The sequence below is a fragment of the Mus caroli genome, unplaced genomic scaffold, assembly GCF_978045245.1.
Source record: "Mus caroli unplaced genomic scaffold, Mus_caroli_1 scaffold_13, whole genome shotgun sequence".
Classification (NCBI taxonomy): domain Eukaryota; kingdom Metazoa; phylum Chordata; class Mammalia; order Rodentia; family Muridae; genus Mus; species Mus caroli.
Window position 1 is genome coordinate 113,868,669 of NW_028227268.1, and position 24,377 is coordinate 113,893,045.

Consider the following 24,377-nt stretch of genomic DNA (forward strand, 5'->3'; position numbering starts at 1 on the left):
AAAACACTTCCATAGAGGGAACAATGGCCAACTGAGAGAAGACACAACCTACAGAATGGAAGAAAACAATATTTCAAACCATACATTTGATGAACGGTGCATGCCAAGAATGTACAAATCTCTCAACAGCAAAAAGGAACCAATTATAATGGTTTAAAATTCAGTATTTCTTTAAAAAATATGTACTACCAATAACATATGAAATAAGAAATCATCAGAGAACTACAAATGAAAACCATGGGGGAGGTAAGGCCTGACTCCAGTTAGCAGGACTATGAGGTTATATCAAAATGATGAATGATAAGCTTAAGTAAGAATATAGGACAAGGAGGCCAACACACTGTTGGTTAAGTGTAAGATAGGGCAGCAGTTCTAAAAAATAACATGGATGATCCTTAAAAACTTGGCGGTAGAGCTGTCCTGTGACCCATCAGTCCTTCTGCTGTCCATCAAAGGAACATCTGTTCTTTCACGTACACTTGCACTACTCACAATAGACAAGACATGGAATTAACCTAGGTGTCTGTCAACTGACAAATAGACAAAAAAGATATGGTATTTTTATACGAAGTGCTGTTATTCAGGCAAAGAAAAAAATGAAATATTGTCATTAGTTAGCCACATGAATGAATTGTTGAATATTATGTTAAATGAAATAAGAATAGATACAGAAATATACTACAAATTATCAGGTCACAAAGCTACAAATCAAAAAATAGATAATGATAATCTACAGTTCTCACTGACACTGTGCTCAGTGTAATATCTCCAGGTGTTCATGATAATATTTAAGCATTGGCTGAAGCAGATCTCTAGGTTGATTTTAGAAGCTACTACCTGAGGGCCATTAACTCACTCTGATCAGTGGAAGGCACTCAGAGGAGCTCAGTCACACCTGAGTCAGATCTTGGGAGTCGGGCAGAAATGTGCAATGTTGGGTTAAGGTGCTAGACAGTGAGGGAAAAACCCTGGCTGAGGGTTCCCAGAGGCCCTCAGCCACTGAACATAAAAGCCCAGAGACACTGGTCCACAAGAGAAGGTTTGGGAAAGAATAAGGTGAGATCTCAGGCTGGCAGTGGCAGAGGCACTGCTAGTTAGATGCATGGGCTTTATCCTGAACACATATGAGAGGCAGCAAAATTTCTAATATGGACAAGAAGGACAATTTCAACATTTTAGAAACACTTTTTCCAACAAAATGTCAGCATCTTGATTGCATTTTGATTGCTGAATCAATACAAATGGAATTCTGAAAAGAGAGTGAGAATGAGAGCGAGAAGAGAGAGAGAGAGATGAGAGAAATGATTTGATTTCTGAAAAGAGGAGGCAGGAAGCAAAAGCACTTAGTAGACACACAGTATGTGGTAGGAGAGCTGTGCAGGATGGCCTGAGAAGGGCACACATGCTTGGGTACTTTCATTGCTTTGCTTTTTTCATTACATGACCTAAGTGTAAGATAAACACCTAGGCAATGCTGGAAGAAACTACAAACACTGACAGAGTCACAGTCTATGAATACTTAATAGAGGTAAATCTTCATGCAACTAGAACTGTGACTTGATGTGCACATATGAGAAACAGCAAGGAGTCCTGATGAGACCCTTGCTGAACCTTTGGCTGGAAAAGAACTCCAATGGACAGAGTGCAAGACCAGACCGGGGGTAGCCTGGAGGTCATCCCCTGACATTGTAGTGCATGTTTTGTAATCTCAGTACTTGGGAGATAGAGGCAGAAGGATTAGGAGTTTGAGATTATCCTCCTCATGTAGTAGGTTGTTTGGAAGGACAGCCTGGACTGCATAAGATCTTGTTTCAAAATTATATATATATATATATATATATATATATATATATATATATATATATATTAAGGCCAAAGATTAAAGGAAATAGTAAGGGTGTCACATGAAGACATCTACAGTTTCAGTACCTGTGAGACTGAGGCAGGAAGATGATGAGCCCCATCTACCTTTTATAGTAAGGCACTATCTCAAAAGAAACGATATGAATTAGAGAGAATACCACATCCAGGAAGATGCTATCCATAGTAACCTCAGACATGCTCTGAGAGCCCCCATGGTAGGCTGCCCATGGGAGAAATATCTGGATAAACACCTTTGGTACCTAGAGCCTGGCTGAGTAGAAATAAAAAGACAGATAACATGTACCTGTGGAGTTACAAGGATAAAATGGGAGAAGATTTGCTGAAAAGGACAGATTCCAAGTTTAGTGTCAACTAACATGTAGTTTCCCTTAGGATTCTGACAAATTCCTCTGATGACAAATGTGATTAAGCTGCCAACATGAACAGAAAAGGAGAAAAGGATAGGAATTAACTCTCACTGCACAGTCCTGTCATCTTTGTGAAGCCCCAAATCCCCATACCAGACTCCAAGTAGCACCTGAAAAGCTCTACTTCTTAGCACCCGAACATGTTCTGGAACCTGTTACATTAGGGCAGATGAATCCCTTTTGAACTAACACACAGGAAGAAATAGTCCGTCGTGGAAATTGACTTTGGAAACCACAGCTGCTTTGCCTTGGCTAACATCCACCTTTTCCAGCACAGACTCTATGGAAATTCACAAGAAAATTCAAACTATATTACAGTGAGATTCATAGTTCAAATAAGGGACTCAGAAATGCTCTGAGCTCACTAAGATGAGAGAAGAGACCACCATAGGTCCGGACATGCCAGCCTCCTTACAAGTAGACAGGTTGGGACTCAAATAGTTCCTTCATATCTAAGAAAAGATTGTCCATACCTGCCTGCCAACACAACTGTCAGAGGACTAATCTTGAGTACACAGTGTTGTCTGTATATTTCATAGACATGTGTTTGGCTTCTGTTGTCTGGAGGCTCCTGCGCCCTGTGTTATATAGCTTCTGGGGCCAAAGCTGAGGACAAGACTCATCTTCTGCCATCACCCTCCTCTCCTGGCTAAGCTTTGCTCTCATTATAATATTAAACTCATAGATCCAGCTCTGTCCAATTCCCACATGAATGGGCAAGAGGAAAAGGATGTGATAGAATATTTTTGCTCAGAGCTTTGCTAGTGGGAGTTCTTAATCAATATTTTAATAACAACCCACAATGCACCCTCCCGCGGTGTTGTCTTCTGTGTTCCCAATTTATTGCACAAAACTTCCTTTCCAGCGGTGAGTGCATAAACAAGTCAAAAATTGAAACTCTGACACAAAGCAAACAAATAAAATATCTTTAAAGAAATTTCCAATAACAGAGAATAAATGTGTTTTTTCAAGTCGAACACAGCTTCTCCACAAACAAATGAAGAGCCCACTGCTTTAAGTAGATGCTTCTGAGATGAGCATCATCAGGATGTCTGGTTATCTGACAAGGTTTACAGACAGGATCGATGGATAACTATGGTCCAGGCAGCAAGGCTCTGGTACTCTCTACTCTAATCACCTCCAAGTCCTTGCCAATTAGGTGCAGACTCGGTATATAACAATACCCCTAGGCACATTCACTCCTCCAAAGCAATGCTGACTCTGCTCTCCAAGCCCGAACACTGCTCCCTGCACAAGTGCATCAGAGGCTCTGCCACATTTCCTTTTCTTCTCTCCTGAACTTCCCCAGTGCCTCCCATGAGGGTTCTAGTGGGCAGCATGCCCCCTCCTTAGTATTTGTGAATATAACAACTCACCATTCAATCAATTGTCTACTTATCCCTTGCCCTTCACCATACCTGAATAATAATAAAATCAATGTTTTAAGAAACCATAGAGTATTTTGTTCAAAATTAAGCATTTGTAATAACTAGTAAGGCATGGTAGTATAGGTCTCCAATACCTCTAACTGGTAAGAGAAGACAGGATTGTGAACTTGAGGCCAAGTTGTGATATATGGAAAGACCTTATCTGAAATAAAGAGAGATGGGGAAGAATGACACCACCACCCCTTGTATATTAGTTCTATGTCACTCAATTACTTGGGGTGGGTACTTGTGGTTCCCACTTCTTTCCTATTTCCTGGTAACAGACTTGTCTAATTCTCCTCCAAGCCACACTCACTTGAGATTCACCAAGAATCTCACTGCTGCTTCCTCTAGCACCTTAGCTGTGATATGTCCTCTACATGCAGCTTGCAGTTTTCTGCCCCTGGCATCTGAGAGCCCATAGTCCCCTTTGTGAATTTAACAGGCCATATCCACTGCTTTCTGACCTTTTCCAGAACCTTTCCTTATCAGAATCTCATGCATAGAACATCTAGATTAACATGACACAGAGACCAGACTCTCAGGCAGTTAACAGGCAGTATAGAATAGACCACTTACAGTCCTAGGTGCACTGCTCTTTCCAGTTCACAAGAACGTATTTGGACTGAGCTACCAGTGCTCCAAAATAGTAACACGGTATTCCAAGAGCAGTCGGGACAAAGCCAAACAAAGGTTGCATGCAATCCCTTACTTTTTCTTGATTGGGTATTTGGTTTCTGTCAATCTTTGACTTCCATACCTCCCAGGAAGGTATTTTAGTCCATGTCTTAGTCAGGGTTTCTATTCCTGCACAAACATCAAGACCAAGAAGCAAGTTGGGGAGGAAAGGGCTTATTCGGCTTACACTTCCATACTGCTGTTCATCACCAAAGGAAGTCAGGACTGGAACTCAAGCAGGTCAGAAAGCAGGAGCTGATGCAGAGGCCATGGAGGGATGTTCTTTACTGGCTTGCCTCCCCTGGATTGCTCAACCTGCTCTCTTATAGAACCCAAGACTACCAGCCCAGAGATGGCACCACCCACAAGGGGCCTTTCCCCCATGATCACTAATTGAGAAAAATGCCTTACAGTTGGAGCTCATGGAGGCATTTCCTCAACTGAAGCTCCTTTCTCTGTGATAACGCCAGCTGTGTCAAGTTGACACAAAATTAGTCAGTACAATTGACCCCTTGTCAACTTGACACACAAACACATCACTAGTAAGCCTCAACCCATACATTCTTATTCATCCCCAAGGTCTAAATAACTTTAAACGTCCCACAGTCTTTACATATTCTTAAATTTTCAATCTCTTTAAAATATAAATCTCTTAAAAATTCAAAGTCTTTTTACAATTAAAAGTCTCTTAACTGTGGGCTCCACTAAAACAGTTTCTTCCTTCAAGAAGGAAAATATCAGGACACAGTCACAATCAAAAGCAAAAATCAATCTCCAACCGTCCAATGTCTGGGATCCAACTCACGATCTTCTGGGCTCCTCCAAGGGCTTGGGTCACTTCTCCAGCCATGCCCTTTGTAGCACACGTGTGTCCTCTAGGCTCCAGATGCCTGTACTCCACTGCTGCTGCTGCTCTTGGTGGTCATCTCTTGGTACTGGCATCTCCAAAACACTGTGTGACCCCTTCAGTCCTGGGCCTTCAATTGCAACTGAGGCTGCACCTTCACCAATGGCCTTCCATGGCCTCTCACAGTGCCTAGCCTCAGCTGCTCTGCGTGACCCCTTCATGCCTTCAAAACCAGTACCACCTAAGTGACCCTTACACATTACCAAGTCCCGCTGCAGCAGGAGTACAACCTTGGCTATCTTTGGAACACAGCCTCGTTGTGCTTTCAGAAAACACTTCCCAGAAGATGTCACCTCAATGATGCTGGTCTCTTCTTAATCACCGCTAATTTCTTAGCTCCAGCTAACCAGCATCAATAGTCCCAGTAGTGCAAAGTTTTTGCTTTAGTAGTTCTGGTATCTTGTTAATCACAGCTGATTCTTCAGCCCCAGATAACCAGAACTACAGAATCTTCAAACTCCAAAATATCAATGGCCCTGAAAAGAGTCTTTAATTTTCCCTCTGAAATTTCACAAACCAGGCCTCAATCTTCTGCACTGTTCTCAACATTATCTTCCAAGCTCCTACACAACATCTGACAGAGCTCTTAACAACAAATGGATCTTCAAGCCCAAAGTTCCAAAGTCCTTCCACAGTCCTCCCCAAAATGTGGTCAGGTTGTCACAGGAATACCCCACTCTGCTGGTACCAATTTGTCTTAGTCAGGGTTTCTATTCCTGCACAAACATCAAGACCAAGAAGCAAGTTGGGGAGGAAAGGGCTTATTCGGCTTACACTTCCATACTGCTGTTCATCACCAAAGGAAGTCAGGACTGGAACTCAAGCAGGTCAGAAAGCAGGAGCTGATGCAGAGGCCATGGAGGGATGTTCTTTACTGGCTTGCCTCCCCTGGCTTGCTCAACCTGCTCTCTTATAGAACCCAAGACTACCAGCCCAGAGATGGCACCACCCACAAGGGGCCTTTCCCCCATGATCACTAATTGAGAAAAATGCCTTACAGTTGGAGCTCATGGAGGCATTTCCTCAACTGAAGCTCCTTTCTCTGTGATAACGCCAGCTGTGTCAAGTTGACACAAAATTAGCCAGTACAGTCCATTTCCTGTTTTTCCTGTAATATATCCCTGGGGTAGCCATGTCCTGAAGTTTTTCTACTCTGACATCTTGCTGATAACTGAGACTACTTTCTTTGCTCTAAAAGAGTTTATCACTGCAGGTGCTGCAGTGGTAAAGAAGTTCCCAGAGCCAGAGCCTAAACCATTTGTTACAATTTGTTGCCAATGAACCTTAGGTAGTGGTGGTCACTCTGCACCTCCAATGTTCCCAAAGCGAAGGAGAGGTTCCATGTGATGTTAGTCTATGTGATGTGTGCACGAGGTTCTGATAACAAAGATGCTCAAATGTCTGACCAGAAGAAGCAAGAAAGCAGGGGCTGTAGCCTGTTAGAGTCACAAGGGGGAAACTGTAGGCTGGCAGACACAAGGGACAGAAAACTGCAGACTGTAGAGAGCAAATCAAAGCTAAGACTCTAAAAGAAGTAACAGTGAGACTCTTGGTAAAGATGAAATTTCCATTTTTAATATAGAAACCTAGAACATAGAGTGGAGAATGTCTAATATAAACGCGAAAGGAGTGGATAAGAATTGGGAGGAACAACAGTTAGTGTCCCTTCAGGACACCAGCCATGAACAACACAGCTGTCTGGTGCCCTGGCTGAATAAGAAAGCTGAGGTTGCTCATCTGGCTACATTTACTTGTCACTTTTAAAGTAAGGTTAGGACTAAGGTTGCAGGGCTGCTCTGATCTCTTCTCTCCAGTGTTCTGAACCCTACTGCATATTTCCCCCAACTCACTCCACATCAGTCCTGCAGAACACACGGGTCTTCTCTGCAGTACCTTTTTCTCCTGACATTTCTCAAAGGGCTATCAGTTCTGACTTCAGTCATTCAACCTCAGAAGCCCAAATTTCTATTTTTGCTCTTAAATATTTTCCTGTCTCTGTCCCCAGTGCCCCAAAGTTTCTCCCATCTGTTTGAACTTTAGCATGCTCTCTTCTCTAGCTTCATCCTGATCTTGCCTAAATGCCTTTACAATGTGAGAAGTACATTTCTCTCATTCTTTCTCTCCTATTCATTTTATGACACTGCTCTTATCCTTGACATTGGGAAAAACCATCAATTGGCTGACTAAAAAATTCTTTTCTCCTGGCAGTATCAGTCAAGGTCAAGTAGAATTTGGCTACAAAGAAAAAATCCTTTCAGAGAGAAGACCAAACTCTCCTGACTCAACTTCATGATAAGGTCAAACTGAAGTCCTTGAAATCTGAAGCACACCAGAATTTGGCCTGTCATCCTGACTTCTAGACTGCCCAGTTGACCTCAAAGTATTACTTATCACTCAAGGGTCATTATGATACTCCTTGATGGAGACTGTCCAAAGAAAGGCTTTCTCAATGGAACATGAGAGAAAAGTGAAGATGGTGAAGATGGCTTTTAATGAGAACAAGAGGCCACCATGCCCCAGAGCCAAACTAGCTCAGTACCTGCCTCATAGATGATTATAAGGAACATCAGTTTTCTAACCAATAAAATGGGCATATAGTGCCTATCTTTTATTTTCGTTTTAGTTTTGAAATTATACTTTAGTCACAGTATTTTTCCCTTCCCTTTCTTCTCTCTAAATCCTCCCATATATCCGACTCTTGCCTTCAAACTCATGCTCTCTCTTCTCATTTTTAGTATATGCATATATTCTTATGCATACACTCAATATATTCCTAAACATAATCAGTTCACTTTATATAAGACTGCTTGTCGATATGTTTGCAAATCTGACCATTTGGCAATGGACAGCCAATCAGTGTACCCTTCCCTGGAGAAGGCTATATGTCTAGGTCACAGCTTTCCTCAGTTGCCTATCGTTTATGAAGGGCTGAAGCCTCGCAGGGTTTTCCCAATGTTTGGGGACATTTCAGCATATCCACTGATGTCTTCCTTGCTCAGATAACTTTTGTGCAGTCATTTTGGTAAGACTTTACCAACTTTCTCATCAAGGAAACTTCTCTCTGAAACAGATGGAGACCACTACAGAAATCCACAATCAATCAAAACCATAGAGTTGTGGAGCCTAGTCTCAATTGGGTACATCTATAAAACATTATCTTACAAATTCTGACATGAAAATTAAAAAGAAACCATAGATGCTAAATCCTAATGGAGTTCCTGACATAGTTTAGACCCTTAATTAAAGTCATTTTTCGGTTCCTACTCTGAAGGATTGTATAACTCTTTTGTACTTCTCTTAGCCATACACATTTTAATATTTGATATTATCAATTATTATTAGATATCATCAGAGTGATAAAACTAATTCACCTTATTTTAAAAGGTTTCAGCAGGCTGGAGATATGGGCAAAGGTAGAATACTTGCCATTTGTATGCACAAGGAAACCACAAAAATCCAGTAAAAGTAAAAAGATAGAGGTCCAGAGAGATGGCTCAGTGATTTAGAGTAATTCTTTCTCTTACAGAGGACCTGGGTTTGAGTTCCAGTACTGACACAGTGGGTCACAACCACTAGCAACCGCAGTACCATCCAGGGGATCCAATGCCTTCTTTTGTCCTCCTGGGGGACAAGGCATGCACTTGGCACATAGATATACATGTAAGTGAAGCACCCATACATATGAAAGTAAAGAAACCAGGAGGAAATTAGGAGGCAGATATTAAAAGGAAGCAAAGGGAACACCTTAGAGTAGCTGCTCAGCACTGTCCTGCATGAGGACTGATGCTTCAACAAGCACAAGCTAAACAAACCATGACAGCTGTGGCCTGTTGCTGCTAAGGCTTCTGGATTGTTGTTGTTGTTGTTGTCGTTGTTTTTGTTGTTGTTGTTTTTATAATGGTACTTAATCAACTTGATAAATTATGGCTTATCTACTCAGCTAAGGATGATAGAGACCTCTAAACCAAGAAAACAACTCTGGATTCTAGAAATGGACCTGAGCCATTCTCCAAAACGAGAAGCATAGGTAATCAGTCAGTGGTTGACACAAGTGATTGATGAGACAAGAGGCCAACATAAATCAAATTACAATCTTCACTTCCCCGATGATCACACATTAGGGAAATCTTTATTCTCTACTACAGTGTTCCATACAGTTGTATCCTTAAAATTTTAATTTACTTTTGTTTCTAGATGGTATTAAACTGTAGAACAATTTTTGAAATAAACTCTCAGAACACCTTTTGTTTCACAGACAAGGTCACGGATTCAAGAAGGTTGAATATTTCATGTAAGAGGCAGAGGGAGTCCAGAACTTGGTGCATTTTTATGCATGCAGTGCTGGTAGGAAACTGCTCGACATTCTTCCTATCATTCATTATTAATTCATAATTAATTAAAAGTAAAACTTTAATGTTAAAAAATAAAAGTAAAACTTCTATTTTTAAAAATACTGTTATATTGAAAGTAGTCCATTTATACTTATAAATAAATAACATTACCATATTGTCTCCAGTCTACAGCATTGGCAGGTAAGTGATGCCACAAGATCAGGTTGTTGAGATGATTCAGGTAGGAGGGTAGAGAATGGAAACCCTTTTGGTTGTACCACACCTGAAACAAACAAACAAAAAAAAAATGATGGATTTCATGAAAATGGTTCTTAAGTCTGTTCTTGGGCTAGAATACATTTGTTATAAGCTTCCATAGCACCTGAAGGCAGGATTCAGAGAAATGTTCCCTCATGGCTGACAGTGACAGCCAATTCCAGTCTGCTAATTTTATATTTATCTCAAGCATATAATTTACAGCTAAAAATAGATTAATTTTCCCCAGAACAAATGTGAATGTAGCTTTATAATTACAGTCTCACAGGATTTGGGACTGAAGCCCATTATATATTTTTTTCTCAGTTGGTAAGCTAATGAAATTTGACCTGCAAATTAAAGGCGTGGAAGATGATCAGAAAAAATGATTACTTTCAATTTAATAACTGCACATGGAACATTTTTTCTCAAAATAAATTGAATTGAACATTTGTTGAGCATGGAGAATAAACCTATGCCCCTCTTGAAATGAGCAAGGTGAAGGAGAAAAGAGAGACACTATAGTAAGGACCAGATGCTAAATATCATAAAACATGCAAATCGAACCACTGTTCCCCATTCTTCAAAATATCAAGAGTTTAATAAAAACTGATACATGTATGGTAAGGATCGAAAGCTGGTATCGTCAAGAAATTCAAGATTGGGTCATAATTCAACTGTGGTGGAACACACAGTTCTAGCAATGCTGCTTTTCAATAGATAATCTATACTGATGAATAAAAACTATTCCACACAATGTTAGTGCTTGGAGAAGCCTCCTTGAGTTTGTACACTAGCATATTCTAAGTGAGAGCCTTGCCTCAAGCCACTTATCCTCCATCTTTCTGTGACTATATTTAACAGCTAAGTAATAAAGTGGGATACATATGAAATAAAACTGAAACCTACTGTACAAGTCAATGTTCTACAATTCTTTTACTTCAGTAGACATCCACCCCATCTTTCACACAACTAACTCCTGTTTCCAACTGCTTATTTACTTCATAAAGTTATCTCTTAAATTGTAAGAAAAAGGGGCCATCCTAAAACCTACTAAACACCAAAGACATGATATTCATTGTGTGCATGTTTGAACTCTGCCTAAGTACAGTAGCACAGGACAGGCAAACTCTACTCCAAGATATTGGATATTTTAGAGCTATGATCCTGCAATTGAGATTGAGGCCTGAGATCTGGGATGGAGTAGGCACTAAGCTAAAGGAGTCTGGATTATATCTCAGAAGTCTGTCTAACTCTTTTGCCTAGCAAGCATTTCCTTCACAGTTCTGTATTATCACACACACACACACACACATGCACACGCACACACTCAATAACACTTGTGCACACAGGCAATAGTCATTTTATATTCCCAAGAAACTTAAGGTTCCGTTAAAGTCAGTACACAATCTCATTCTTTACCATGACACAGTTTCATTAAGAGTTTAACAACTGATTTGCATTTCTCTGACGACTAAGGATGCTAAACATTACTTTAGGTCTTTCTCAGTCATTCAGTATTCCTCACTTGAGAATTCTGAGTGTCCTTGCACTTGGAGCATAGATGTTCAGAATTGAGAGTTCTTCCTGGTAGATTTTTCCTATGATGAGTATGAAGTGTCCTTCCTTATGTTTTTGATAACTTTTGGTTGAAAGTCCATTTTATCTGATATTAGAATGACTACTCATGCTTGTTTTGGGGGACCATTTACTTGGAAAGTTGTTTTCTAGCCTTTCTAGCCTGAGGTAATGTTTGTCTTTGACACTGAGGTGTGTTTGGAGCAGAGACTGAAAGAATTATCATCCAGAGACTGCCCCACCTGGGGATCCATCCCATATACAATCACCAATCCCAGACACTATTGTGGATGCCAGCAAGTGCTTGCTGACAAGAGCCTGATATAGCTGTCTCCTGAGGGGCTCAACCAGTGCCTGACAAATACAGAGTGGATGCTTTCAGTCAACCATTGGACTGAGAACAGGGTCCCCAGTAGAGTAACTAGGGAAAGGACCCAAGGAGCTGAAGGGGTTTGCAGCCCCATAGGAGGAACAACAATTTGTACTAACCAGTACCCCACCCCCACCCCCACCCCCTAGAGCTCCCAGGGAACAAACCACCAACCAAAGAGTACACATGGTGGGACTCATGGCTCCACCTGCATATGTAGCAGAGGATGGCCTAGTCAGTCATCTATGCGAGGAGAGGCCCTTTGGTCCTGTGAAGGCTCTATGCCCCAGTGTTGGGGAATACCAGGGCCAGGAAGTAGGAGTGGGTGGGTTGGTGAGGAGGAGGAGGGGATAAAAGGTTTTCAGAGGGGAAACCAGGAAAGGGGATAACATGTGAAATGTAAATAAAGAAAATATCTAATAAAAATGTTGCAATACAAAAAAAGAAAGAAAATACAAGAGATAAAAAATAAAATAATTATGGTTGGCAAAAAGGAAAAAAAGAGTTTAACAAATGAGAAGGAAAAAGAGAAAGAGAAGAGGAAATAATGTAGTCATTACTCTAGATCAGGAATTTTAAAATTTTATTTTGTTCCGCCTGTTTGTTTTGTTTTACCTGTAAATGTTGTAGATTTGCAATATTTTAGAAGACTGATAACAGCAGGTTCGTGGTAAAAGGAGGATAAAAGCACTGGAGAGTACGATGCCTATGCTACCTGCTATGCCTTAACTGTCTGGGCTCTGAGGTTGCCATTCTAGAACACACGAGGCACCCCCATTTCTCAACAGCCCAATTTCTTGCTCCTTTGTCATGAGACTCTGTGCTTGAACACTTGCTTTGAACCAAAAAATGAGACAATAGAAGAGATTTGAAAAGAACATAGATGCATGCACATCCATCCTGAACTCTGATGTTACCCAGGGGACCTGGCTGGGCTGACCTACTGGAAGATAAAACACAAAGTAGAGATGAGCTCAGACTTCATGCATGCACACACTGCAGTGCATTCTTAGCATTCATGTGGCCTGAACATTTCTTCGGAATGAAAGTCAGGTGCTGTTTCCTTCCAGAAAATGAGACCTGTTACCAGTTCTTTATTTCTATTTTGCTCCTCGGTGGCTGATCTAAATATCTGCTTTGCATTGCTTCTGATTAGTGTTCACTTCCTTATAGAAGGAATTGTGCAGAGATAATCTTCTCAGCTTACCCTGCTGACTCTCATACCAGACACAGATGTACCATAGTGGTCACTCAGCATTCACAACACGACACCCTATAGCCCATTTCACCCTCCTTTAAATTCACAAATTAAAAAAAAGAAAAAAAATATATATGTGTGTGTGTGTATATATATATATGTATATATACATACATATATCCATATTACAGAAGTAATAAAGATACTGATCCATACGTATGTTTGTCTATCTCCATAACCTCTCTTCTTCCACTCCTCTGAGTATGTAGCTTTGGGGTATGCAATACATTTCCCAAGGCCAGCAAGTAATAAAGCAATTATTTTCATTTCAAGTTCCCCCACTCATATGAAGAATATTTTCCTTCCTTAAATATTCTAAATTAAATTATCTATCTTCCTCCTATCAGAAGCCAACAGCCAGTTAACTACACACATCCTCATTCCTTCCCACAGTGAGCCCAGTGAAGATGACAGCAGCAGAACTTTACAGGCTCTGAGCTGAATAAATGTCTTTTGCTCAGGCCATTGATGTTCGGAAACTTTAGCATTGAGTATTTATTTGGGTCCAGATAACTGACATAGCAATTAACACTGGCAGAAGGTGAGGCTGTCACAGAAACTGAAAATACAGGCGCCACTTTAGGAGTAGCACCTTGGTCACAAGAGAAGCTTGTAGGAATTTGAAAATAGGAGGAGAAAGGTGCAGAAGTGCTTGGAAAAGTGGCAAGATAGTCTCTGTGGACCACTGATAAATGTGCGTCCTTATTACAGAGTGGTGTACATTTGTCAAAAGTGTCACCTATGCTATCTCTGAAGACAAAGTACAGAAACTTCCCAGCAAACCTGTGTTGAAGGTTTCTAAGCAAGATGCTGAGAGTTTCATATTTCAGAGCAAGTGTCTAGTTAAGTGGCCCTCTCAAAGGGACAGAAGGACCTCGCACTTCAAAGTAGACATTGCTCCCTGGCAGTCTGACACTCCCCAGATCCCAGTAATTAAGTTTAAGAATTCACTAAGTGCTTGTCTCAACAAGAACCACAGGCTCAGCAGCTTGTGGTCCTTAATTACATCAACAAACAGCCTAGATGCTGCAGTGAGCTGCACCAGGCAGTCAACACCTGACTGAACTGAATGCCCACTGCAAGAGGGTGTATGGCCAAGCTTTCTGTAGGCCAGCTGAGACCCTGCTCAGTGACCATTTTTACATGTCCTCCTCACACAGGGCTCAGAAGGAAGATGACAGATGGTTGTCCAAGAACAAAGTTGCAGACCTTTGCAAATGATGGACTGGGAATCACTCCCAGGAGCAGGAGTCAAGGCCAAGCACAGAAGCACCTTCCCAGTCAGAATACCAAATGGCATCACGAAGTGCAGCCCACCGCGTCCAGCCCTGCAGTCACAGACTGAATGCCTCTGTACCAAGAAGGCTACTGATGACCTGTAGTTACTTCAAATATTTGTATGGTTTTATTTTGCAATAAAGAATTGAGTGAGTGATCTTCCAGGAATAGATTTTAAAATGCTCTTAGGTTCCTCTTTCAATTTTTTTTAATTGAGTGACCTTCATTTGAGAGGGCTTTGTTAATTTTTTAAATCAAGTAACTTTTAAGATGATCTTAAAGTTTTCACTAAGGATTTTGCAGCATTCAAATGAAGTGTTTCTTTTCTTCCAAAGAATTATTTCCTAAAACAATATTGTGCTCTAGAAATAGTTATGCAATGTTGGCCCAAAAGTCAGAAAGTGAGATAGTTTAGTAAAGGAAGTAAGAATACATTCTGTTACCTCCAATTCTTTTTCTCAGTAGAACAGAAAGAATAGAAAGTCATTCTACATGTACTCACCTCTGTAAAAGTGTAGGCAGGAGGAAATGTTTTATACATACACACACACACAGAGGTATGTGCATTTACATATACACACAGGTATGAGCCATGTGTTTGGCCCCTTTTTTGAAATGCATATGCTGGAAAGTGAATTTAGACTAAATAAAATATACACTCAAAGTGTCAGTGAGGCTATCACAGAGAGGTCCCTGGGAGGCATTCCATACGCCCTGAATTAGGTCCTAAGTCATCTTCATATCCAAATTTTTACTTTTCCATCAGAAGGACAAATAAATCATCCTTTGTATCTTAAACACAGCCAGAAAGCTGAAGGAAAAGCTGCTGCTGAAAGAAAATGAAATCACTGACTGGACAGCAGCCACCTCTGGGCTCTGATAACACAGCCCTTCATTCCTCTCACAATATCAGATTTCTTGGCTTTCTAGAAAGAAGTGAATTCCATGAAGGGTTGATAGAGCTCATTCAATTGCCTGTAAAGAGCACGTCAGGCAGCAAAAATCTCCAGAAATCACCACCAGTGCAGAAGACCCATATGGACCAACAGAAACAGGAGTCAGAACAACACACAAGCCACTTCTACCTGACCTCTGGGCAAGAGGCTTATGCTCCAGGCATCCAAAAGCAAAGGCACATACATCTAATAGCAACAGGGAGTGTCTAGAGTTGGATAGAAAAGTCAAGTCAGCCGGGCGTGGTGGTGCACGCCTTTAATCCCAGCACTTGGGAGGCAGAGGCAGGCGGATTTCTGAGTTCGAGGCTAGCCTGGTCTACAGAGTGAGTTCCAGGACAACCAGGGCTATACAGAGAAACCCTGTCTCGAAAAACCAAAAAAAAAAAAAAAAAAAGAAAAGTCAAGTCATTGACAAACCTCAACAGGACCCTTCTACAAATTAGTCATATTTTAACTGTATCTATATAATACCTTCAATACAAGCCAGTAAACCCATTTAAATCATTTCCCTTTAAGTTCTGGATGCTGGGATTCTCATGTTGAGATATAAACCTATACAAACATTGATTTTAAAAAGAAAAGATATTTGAAGAGCCCTCAGCTGAAGGAGGGGTTTCTGCAGAGTTCATACCATGATTTTCTTCAGGGATTAGACTGTAAAGTACAGCTATTGAGACTTTCTCTGGGAATTTTCATGAAATGCCTGTGGGGCACCTTATCACCCAAATAACCCCCATCACAGTTGCTTATGTGGATTAGCCTCTCCATTTCAAGAGAAGCACAAACACCCCTGCTTCCCAGTAAGGAGTGTGAGTCCTGGGCACACAAGGGTTACAGAGGTTCTGTGGTGAGTTTATTGAGCAGATGGGAAACTTACACAGGAAAGAAATGACTTGGTCATCTTTCTACTCACTCCTTCAGGATGGATTTAGCTTTCTTCCCTAATTTATTGACTCCAATTTCCCTCTCACATGCCTTACTCCTTCCCTAATCACAGCAGCTAGAAGCTTTGATCCTTCCATTTTTGCCCATTTTAAACTTAGGTTGATTATTTCCTTGTAGCGGTTGGGGCAAATTGTGTAACACTTATGTATTCCCACTATGGAATTTTATCCAATTCTCACTTCCTCCCAATGAGGAATCTCCTGCCTTCTTCCTGAAATTCTAATGGGACTATGTCTAACTACTAGGGCACATTTGTTAGGACATAGAAACCCAGAGCCTCTAAGATTCCTCCTGGTTTACTCCTCTTTGCCTTTTATTGGGTTGGCATGCATACAACCTTTTGAAAGATGAGGAGTTCAACTCCAGGCACAGGAGAATTCTTAGGCAATCATAAACAGTGATTGTAGTTCCCCTCCTGGGGATGAAATCCTACCTAAAAAAAAAAAAAATACTGATCTGTTTGTTGTACTTCTATACTTTCTAAAATAATCAACTCTTTTCTTCTCTCAAGAGAATCTTCATACAACAATCATTCTCAATTTTCAGCAACAAACACTGGCATTTGAACTGTCTTCAGCAAGCCCATGCTCAAATATGTATCTGGGCTTTTGTTTACCTTAAATACTTTCTAAAACATAAAGAAAGGGGATTCGATTACCTTCGCCAAAGTCCTTGGTTTTGATGTATTTGTCTTCACATCTTCAGCATCATTGGGTATTTGTCCTCCAAAAGACCAACCTCCAAGCCTATTAGGAGTAAGTATGATGTTAGTCCTAATCAGATTACCAGGATTCCACTCAAAGGGTGATTCAGAGCCAAAACATAGCAGTGAGAATCATCCCAAGACAGTAGTCTGCTGAGCATGTCTGACCTATAGCATGACCTCACCAACTAAGACACCTGCTGATGGTGGTGACCTGACCTCAGTCTAGCACCGAGAAAGAGGATATGGCTTATGAAGAAGGAATGGGCATGGTTTGCCATGTTAGAAGATATACTTAGTAGAACTTAGCAGGAAACAGCATTGTGGAAGGACATGCCTGTGACTCTCAGCACTCTATTTTAATTCATATCCACTATTCAGGATGAGTTGCCCCAGTTCAGTTTTATGACTGCCTAGTTTGGCTCTCCTGCTCTGCTCTTTCCCTTTACCACTCTCAGGGCTTACCTTGCTCTAGAAGGCATTGCAGAACTATAGTGGGTGAGGTACTTATCTTTTGAATTGTCCCAATACCTTCCATCAGTTTTATCAATTACCACACTGAGTTTTATAATCATTAACTTGCTGGTTTGCCTTTCATGCAGCTAATGAGTTTCTTCCTGGGTTCTGATTATGTAGCTTTATCTCTGTGGGCTGTATGGTATCGTATACGTATTAAGCTTCTCAATATAGCTGACATAAGAAAAAAGGTATGAAAAGAGGTACACATTAATATTGGCTTCCCAGCGTCTGGATGGAAACAGACTAAAGAACAGTCCTGTTCCATAACACCCTTACCGCAAACATTAAAGAATAGGGTTGCATTGCCATCTGGCTCAACGGAATTTATTCATCCATTCAACAGGCTTAGACTGGGTACCTCTGATATACCAAGGTACTACTCCAAGTTCTGTGAATACAACTTTTATCCTCTCGAGGTTAAGAAGGAGAAGTAGAGATTGTAGAATATATTTAAGGGCGCTAGGAGGGCACAAAAAAAGCAAAAAAAGAAGCAGGGAAACCAAAGGTCAGAGAAGGTCAGTATTGAGGGCAATGGTAACACACTGGCCTGGCAAAGGAGGAGGAGAAGCAGATGCAAGGGGGTATGGTATCATAGCAACATGGACAGCGAACAAATGTCTGCATCTATGAAGCAATGCAGTGTGTTTGGGGTACTTGGGAAATTTGACAGAATAGTAAATGCTGCTGTCATTGCAAGCAATGTGAAGTAAGCATCCCTATCTACCACATCTGTAGTCACCTCTTTCAGTTTCCAAAAACTCCACACAAAATTTTTCCCAAAAGCCACAAGGAATTGTAAGACATGATTTGTTCCCAGTTTCCATTACTAAGTACTACACAGTAGAGGAAATTTTAACAAGAGATCATTATTTCATTATGCCAGTAGCTCTTCTGCTCTGCTCCCTGAAGCAGCAAGACTGCCACTGGCTCCCCTGCCTCTGCCACTGATGAGATCTCAATTGATATGATTTCCCCAAATGCTTTAAAGCCTGAAAGCCAGCAGTGGAGAATCTGACAAAGGCCTACAGCATGGTTTTGGAATTCATATGAACACCAAGGTACACATTAGACTTTTGGGCTTTACTGCGTATTAACATTTAAATCAATGGTGGATTTTTTTTTTCTAAACTATGGTTGACTCTCAAAGTCCATGATCTCCACACATCTGTGGGTTTTTCAACCAACTGCTGAAAATAATTGTGTTTGCATTCAACATATATAATTATCATCTTTATTATTATTATTCATGAAACAATGCAGAATAGCTGTTCACATAGCATTTGTAGTCTGTCTGGTACCATAAGTCATTTAAAGATGACTACAGAATGGGATTTTATGCAAGTACCATACCATGAATAAGGGATTCAAGCTCCTAAGGATTTGGGTACCCTCTGAATCCTAGAATGAGGCTCAGTACATGTGGAAGGATAACTGTAAATCAAATAAAATAGGTAGGATCCAGCAACAGTTTTGTACACACCTTGGTTTTGCAGATGGCACCAGTAAGTACTCTTCCACATCATAGCCCGAGAGGTTGAGCAGTGTGTGTCCCAGGCAGTTGGTCAGAGAGGGAGCACCAGCGCTTTTATTTGGACACTTCTGTAATTGTTTTCAAAGAAATAAAACAGAAACTTTTTCAGAATCCACAATTGACTTACTGGCATTCCTTTAAACTAAATGTGACTTTTTCTAGCTTTCGATTTTTAATAAATTATCTCCAGCCTTTTATATATTCTGATTTCTGAAGTCTCTTTAAGAGCCCCCCTGCAGTCAAGGGTTTCGTCAGAATTCCACTGTGCCCTCTGCTGTCAGTTATATCTGAGAACTTCAAATCCTTTTTTGCATGTAAGTTTGGGCAGATCTGTAAGAACTAAAAAGGGAAGATGTTTTCACTGGCGTGATCTTTCATTTGAAGAAGCTTCGAGAGTCAGAGGCAACGAGTAGGAGAAAGATAAGCAGAGGATTCAAAGGCCAGTGTTTCTTTCATATGTGCTGGAGGCCAAACTCAAACAGCCTTCTGAGGTTTGCCTAAGTCTGCATGATGAAATGGCCATCGAGTGAATAAGGAGGAAGTGGTCAAGTCACTGTACGACTGCCATACCACCACAGACAGAGTTCACGCTAAATTTGCTCTGTTTCTACTTCTGTGAGAGCAAGTTTGGAGGAAGTAGTAGTGAAAATAGAAAAACTGTCTCTGAATTTTTTACTCCAGCATTGGGAGCTTGTTTTCTCTTCAAAACTGGAATCAAATCACCCTGACCTAACGTGTGGATTTGCTGTTCCATTCCTGTACATGCAAGCGCTATGGCAAATCAAGAGGGTCTTAGAAAGTATGACTTTTAGAAAGGTATGGATTAGATAACAAGAATTTTAATTGCTGTAAATTATGGCTTAACTAAATTCTCACATATGTAGAAGTTTTAAAACTCAGATCAAAGAAACAGTAAACAGTTGCTGTTAGATGCTGTAGCAGGAGGAAGGGAACTCTAGAAAGCTGCTGGTCACAGCTCCAAACCTTCAGTTAAGCAGAAGGTATGAGCTCATAGGCCCAGTGCACATGCTCACTCTAAATCAAACTATGCATTGTATACTTGAAACTGCTGAGTTCATTCTCTTCTAACACAGAAACTTGAGCAAAGTTCCATTACTGTGGAAGGACTCAGCAATGATGCTTAATATGTTCATTCTTGTTGGGTGTGGTAGAAAATGCCCTTAATCCTAGTGCTCAAGAGGCAGAGGCAGGCAGATCCAAGGTAAGTTCTAGGATAGCCTGGTCTACAAAGTAAGTTCCAGGACAGCCAGGGCTGTTACACGGTTTACAGACTTATAAAAAGCCAAGGAACAATGGATATGCAATGAGGAAATAGATGTGGACTTAGGGCTTCTGAATGGCAGAACTTAGGGAGGTAATTATTTTTCCCTTCAGTCATACACAGTTAACTGAGATCACCATGATCAACAAAAGTAGGGGAACTAATGTTGGACATCTGTTCCCTGCACACTTTCCCATGTCTCTCTAGAGGTAGCCTTAAGGCACAATGATTTATGCCTCAACACCTTCCTCTGAGGTCCTTGGATCACTACTAAAATGACTGCTATTTCTCAAAGTATGTTCCAGAGAACACAGAGTTCACAAAAAAGAAGAAGAAGAAGAAGAAGAAGAAGAAGAAGAAGAAGAAGAAGAAGAAGAAGAAGAAGAAGAAGAAGAGGAAGAGGAAGAGGAGGAGGAGGAAGAAGAGGAAGAAGAAGAAGAGGAAGAAGAAGAAGAAGAAGAAGAAGAAGAAGAAGAAGAAGAAGAAGAAGAAGAAGAAGAAGAAGAAGAAGAAGAAGAAGAGGAAGAGGAGGAGGAGGAAGAAGAGGAAGAAGAAGAAGAGGAAGAAGAAGAAGAAGAGGAGGAAGAGGAGGAGGAGGAAGAAGAGGAAGAAGAAGAAGAGGAAGAAGAAGAAGAAGAAGAAGAAGAAGAAGAAGAAGAAGAAGAAGGAGGAGGAGGAGGAGGAGGAGGAGGAGGAGGAGGAAAGGAAGGAAGGAAGGAAGGAAGGAAGGAAGGAAGGAAGGAAGGAAGGAAGGAAGGAAGGAAGGAAGGAAGAGAGGGACGGAGGGAGGGAGGGAGGGAGGGAGGGAGGAAGAATAAGGCAAGAGAAAGAAAAGCAGAAGTAGCAGAAAGCATGGCAGGAGAAAGACAGAGAAGGGAGGGGAAAGGGAGGAAGAAGAGGAGAAGTAGAAAGTGATTCTTTAGTCAAAGTACTTGCTGACAGTGCTGCATGCTGTCCACCCTGCTACCTATTCAAAGAGAAGTTATATGGAACAGTTCCTTAGAGAAGCAGTAGCAATGCTGTTTTAGCCACTGCTCCTGAAGTGTGTTTGCCCACAGATGGTGCTCATTTGGCATCTTTCTTTTCTTGCATACATATTATTGAAATCTTATATTTCATGTGAACTGGGCTGAAGTGGGAGCCATAATACCATTCTGATAGATATTCATTCTCCCTATCCCTTGACACCCTATCTAACCCAAATAGACTTTGAGTTGTGGTGAGAAAAGCCATCACTCTAACTAAACTAGGTTCCAGAGCAAGCACTGAGAGCATACAATGTTAGAGGTTTCATGATAAAAATAAGAACAGAGACAACGAAAAATGAAAACAACCTCTGGCCAGTGCAGAGAGTCAAGGCATGCAGGCGAATTCTCTGACCACAATGTCCACTAACATGATGTCCACTAACCTCAGGGCCATCAGTCCTTATAATCACCCACCATGTAGCTGTATTGCCTTTCTCTCTTATTTCCTGAATTTTGTCTATGAGAAGAAAGCAAATGAAACTATTCAGAAGCCAACTCTCTAAAGTAACTAAGCTGCTGAAGTAAATGAATCCCATGAGCCGCTAAGTAAAAAAGCCCGTGAATGTGTTCTCCTTATGGTCCTTCCCTTTATGGATGATGAGTGAAGACTTTTTGTTTCCCTCCAGAGACCTAGCATTGTAAGAAGGACCTCCATGTCTACTGTATTTGATGCTGGAATCAAACTTAGGGCTTTGCATGTGATAGGCAAACACTCTTTCAGTTAAACTATATCCTTAGCCTTTTGAAAGGTAAATTAAGATTGCCACATCTGATGGTTGGTGTAGTCAATAGATCTAAGCCTTTCACTAATTACCTTCTGCGACTTCCTCTGAGGTGAACTGCAATCAATTTTCCAAATAAATTTCAGTTTGTTTCTCTTCAAAGACAACATAGCTATGGCCTTTACCTTAAAAGCAAAATATCTACTTTCATATATCTTGTGTATATCAATCATATTAGAAGTCTGAAGTCGTGCCTTAGGTTTTAATGTCTAGTTTCTAGAACTTGAAGAAAGTTATGAAGAAATTCTTGAGGTCACCCTGTCTTGAGATGTGAGAAGATCTCCCTTCAAAGGGGAAGTCTAGCTTCTCATCTCTACCTGAAGAGGATTCATGTGCTCAGTGCATCCCAGTGGGGATGATGATTAGGAGGTATGAGCAAGCAGTAGACTTTGTAGGAAAGCTATAGGTGTGAGCAGGGAATGAGCAGGCAGCAGGGTCTGTAGGAGAGCTATATCATGTTCACTGGCAGGGATGAAAACTCTCCACAAGTATGTAATGCAGACATTAAGAGACTTAATCACCAAAATTAGGATTAGGCAGATTGTAGCTACTAATTTATTAATAATAATAATAATAATTATTATTATTATCATTATTGTTTGAGCCTTATACTCCAAATGGAGAAGGGTACTTCAGAAACATACCAGGCAGCCACATGAGTCCTGGGATTCTGGGCCAGAATAAGGGTCCCTATGCCAGCTTGAAGAATTCATCCTGAAGGGGGAAGAAAAGGGAAATTGGAAAGAGAGTTTAATATAAAAAATAAAATACTTTATTTCCATTGAAGCATTCCATTGTGCCGCAATAGAACACCATTCTAAAGATGGCCATCTCCTTGCTGCTAAGACAGAACTCTGGCTTTTGTTTTCACGGTGTGAGCTATTAATCTGATGACAATAGTTTATGACCATGCCAAGATTTCACGAGGTGACACAGGGATTTTCTTGGCTGTTCATGCTGAGCAGGTTATCTGGGATCCATGTGGACTCCAAGACTCTCAGATCATAAGCAGATATCAAGAAGCAACTAGTAATTGCTTATTTATTGTGTTAGATTGACAAGTCATGACAATGACATCCTACATTTACTTATTTAATTGTGTGTGTGTGTGTGTGTGTGTGTGTGTGTGTATGCTAAAAGTGTAGAGGACAAAGAATCACTGTTGAAGTTAGTTGGGCAGGCAGGCAGGCAGGCAGTTAGTTAGTTAATTAGTTATTCAGTTAGTTAGTTCTCCCCTTCCATCATCATATGAGGCCCAGGGATCAAGCTCAGGTCTTAGGGTTTGGCCATAAGTTCTTTTACCACTGAGCCATCTGGCTAGCTGTAGAAAAGCTTTTATATTCTATGTTTCTGTAGACTTTTATCCTTGAACATTCCAGACAGTAATACTTTTACAATTTTAAGTCAAATTTTACTTTAATGCAGATAATTAGTCTGAGTTACTCAAATACCAAGAGGAGGTAAAATTCACGTTAGTGTTAGCTTATCCCTCCTCTCCCTGCTTCTCAGATCTCAAGGCAAGGCTAGCAGCTTTAAGACTTTAAGCCATTAGTTGCTGTTCACACAGCAGGACTGACCTGCCAAGCTGAAACAAGCCCAGGTTTCTCTGCTTGGATGAGCTGCTCCAAGGGCAGATAGATAAGGGAAATAACACCATGTTGGAAACAACCAGTTCAACAAAAAGACACTTGTCAGTTCTGCTCATCTGGCTGGCAAATATCAGCTCCATACAATTTTCTAAATACTAAAGGTGATCACAGACTTCCCTAGTATTAATATTTTGAATAATTAGCACAGAGGGGTTCCAGTTAGGAATTTCTGAGTTAACATGGAAACAGTGCTTAAGGGAGTCACATGTTTTAGCCAGATGGCTGTAATCTAATTAGTTTTGTTTTTAAAAACAATGACTGTTTGCATCTCTTACTTCCAGCAGGGGGTACTTTTTGCTGCAGGTGCCTTAAATGATATTCAAGGGATTGAAGGTTGTGGTGTAGATGTGGTGTCTTCTGCAGAGCCCATGTGTGCCAAGGAGGTCTCAGGGAAGAGTAGACTATCTGAGAGGGAAACCTGGTGCAAGGCAATTCAATCACTGAGGGCATATACTCTCATAATAGATTCACTGTTCCCATGGGACTGTACTTACATTGCCTGTGAGAGTTAACAGCAGATTTATAGCAGCCTGCTGCAAGCAGAGCTAGCCTGGTCTCTGGCTAGAGACTTTGGCATACATTGTCGTCACGTGTCACCCACCATTGTCA

At 40.9% G+C, this 24,377-nt stretch overlaps 1 protein-coding gene across 1 annotated transcript in view; it reads right to left on the reverse strand.

Moving 5' to 3' along the window:
• Window positions 1-24,377, reverse strand: part of Abca13 (ATP binding cassette subfamily A member 13) — a 485,227-nt gene that overhangs the window by 132,448 nt on the left and 328,402 nt on the right. The window contains exons 45-48 of the mRNA XM_021177120.2: window positions 22,764-22,833; window positions 18,977-19,095; window positions 16,933-17,020; window positions 9,806-9,917 (exon numbers count right to left, since the gene is read on the reverse strand). Of these exons, the coding sequence (XP_021032779.1) occupies window positions 9,806-9,917; window positions 16,933-17,020; window positions 18,977-19,095; window positions 22,764-22,833 (389 nt within the window). The remainder of the gene's footprint in view (window positions 1-9,805; window positions 9,918-16,932; window positions 17,021-18,976; window positions 19,096-22,763; window positions 22,834-24,377) is intronic.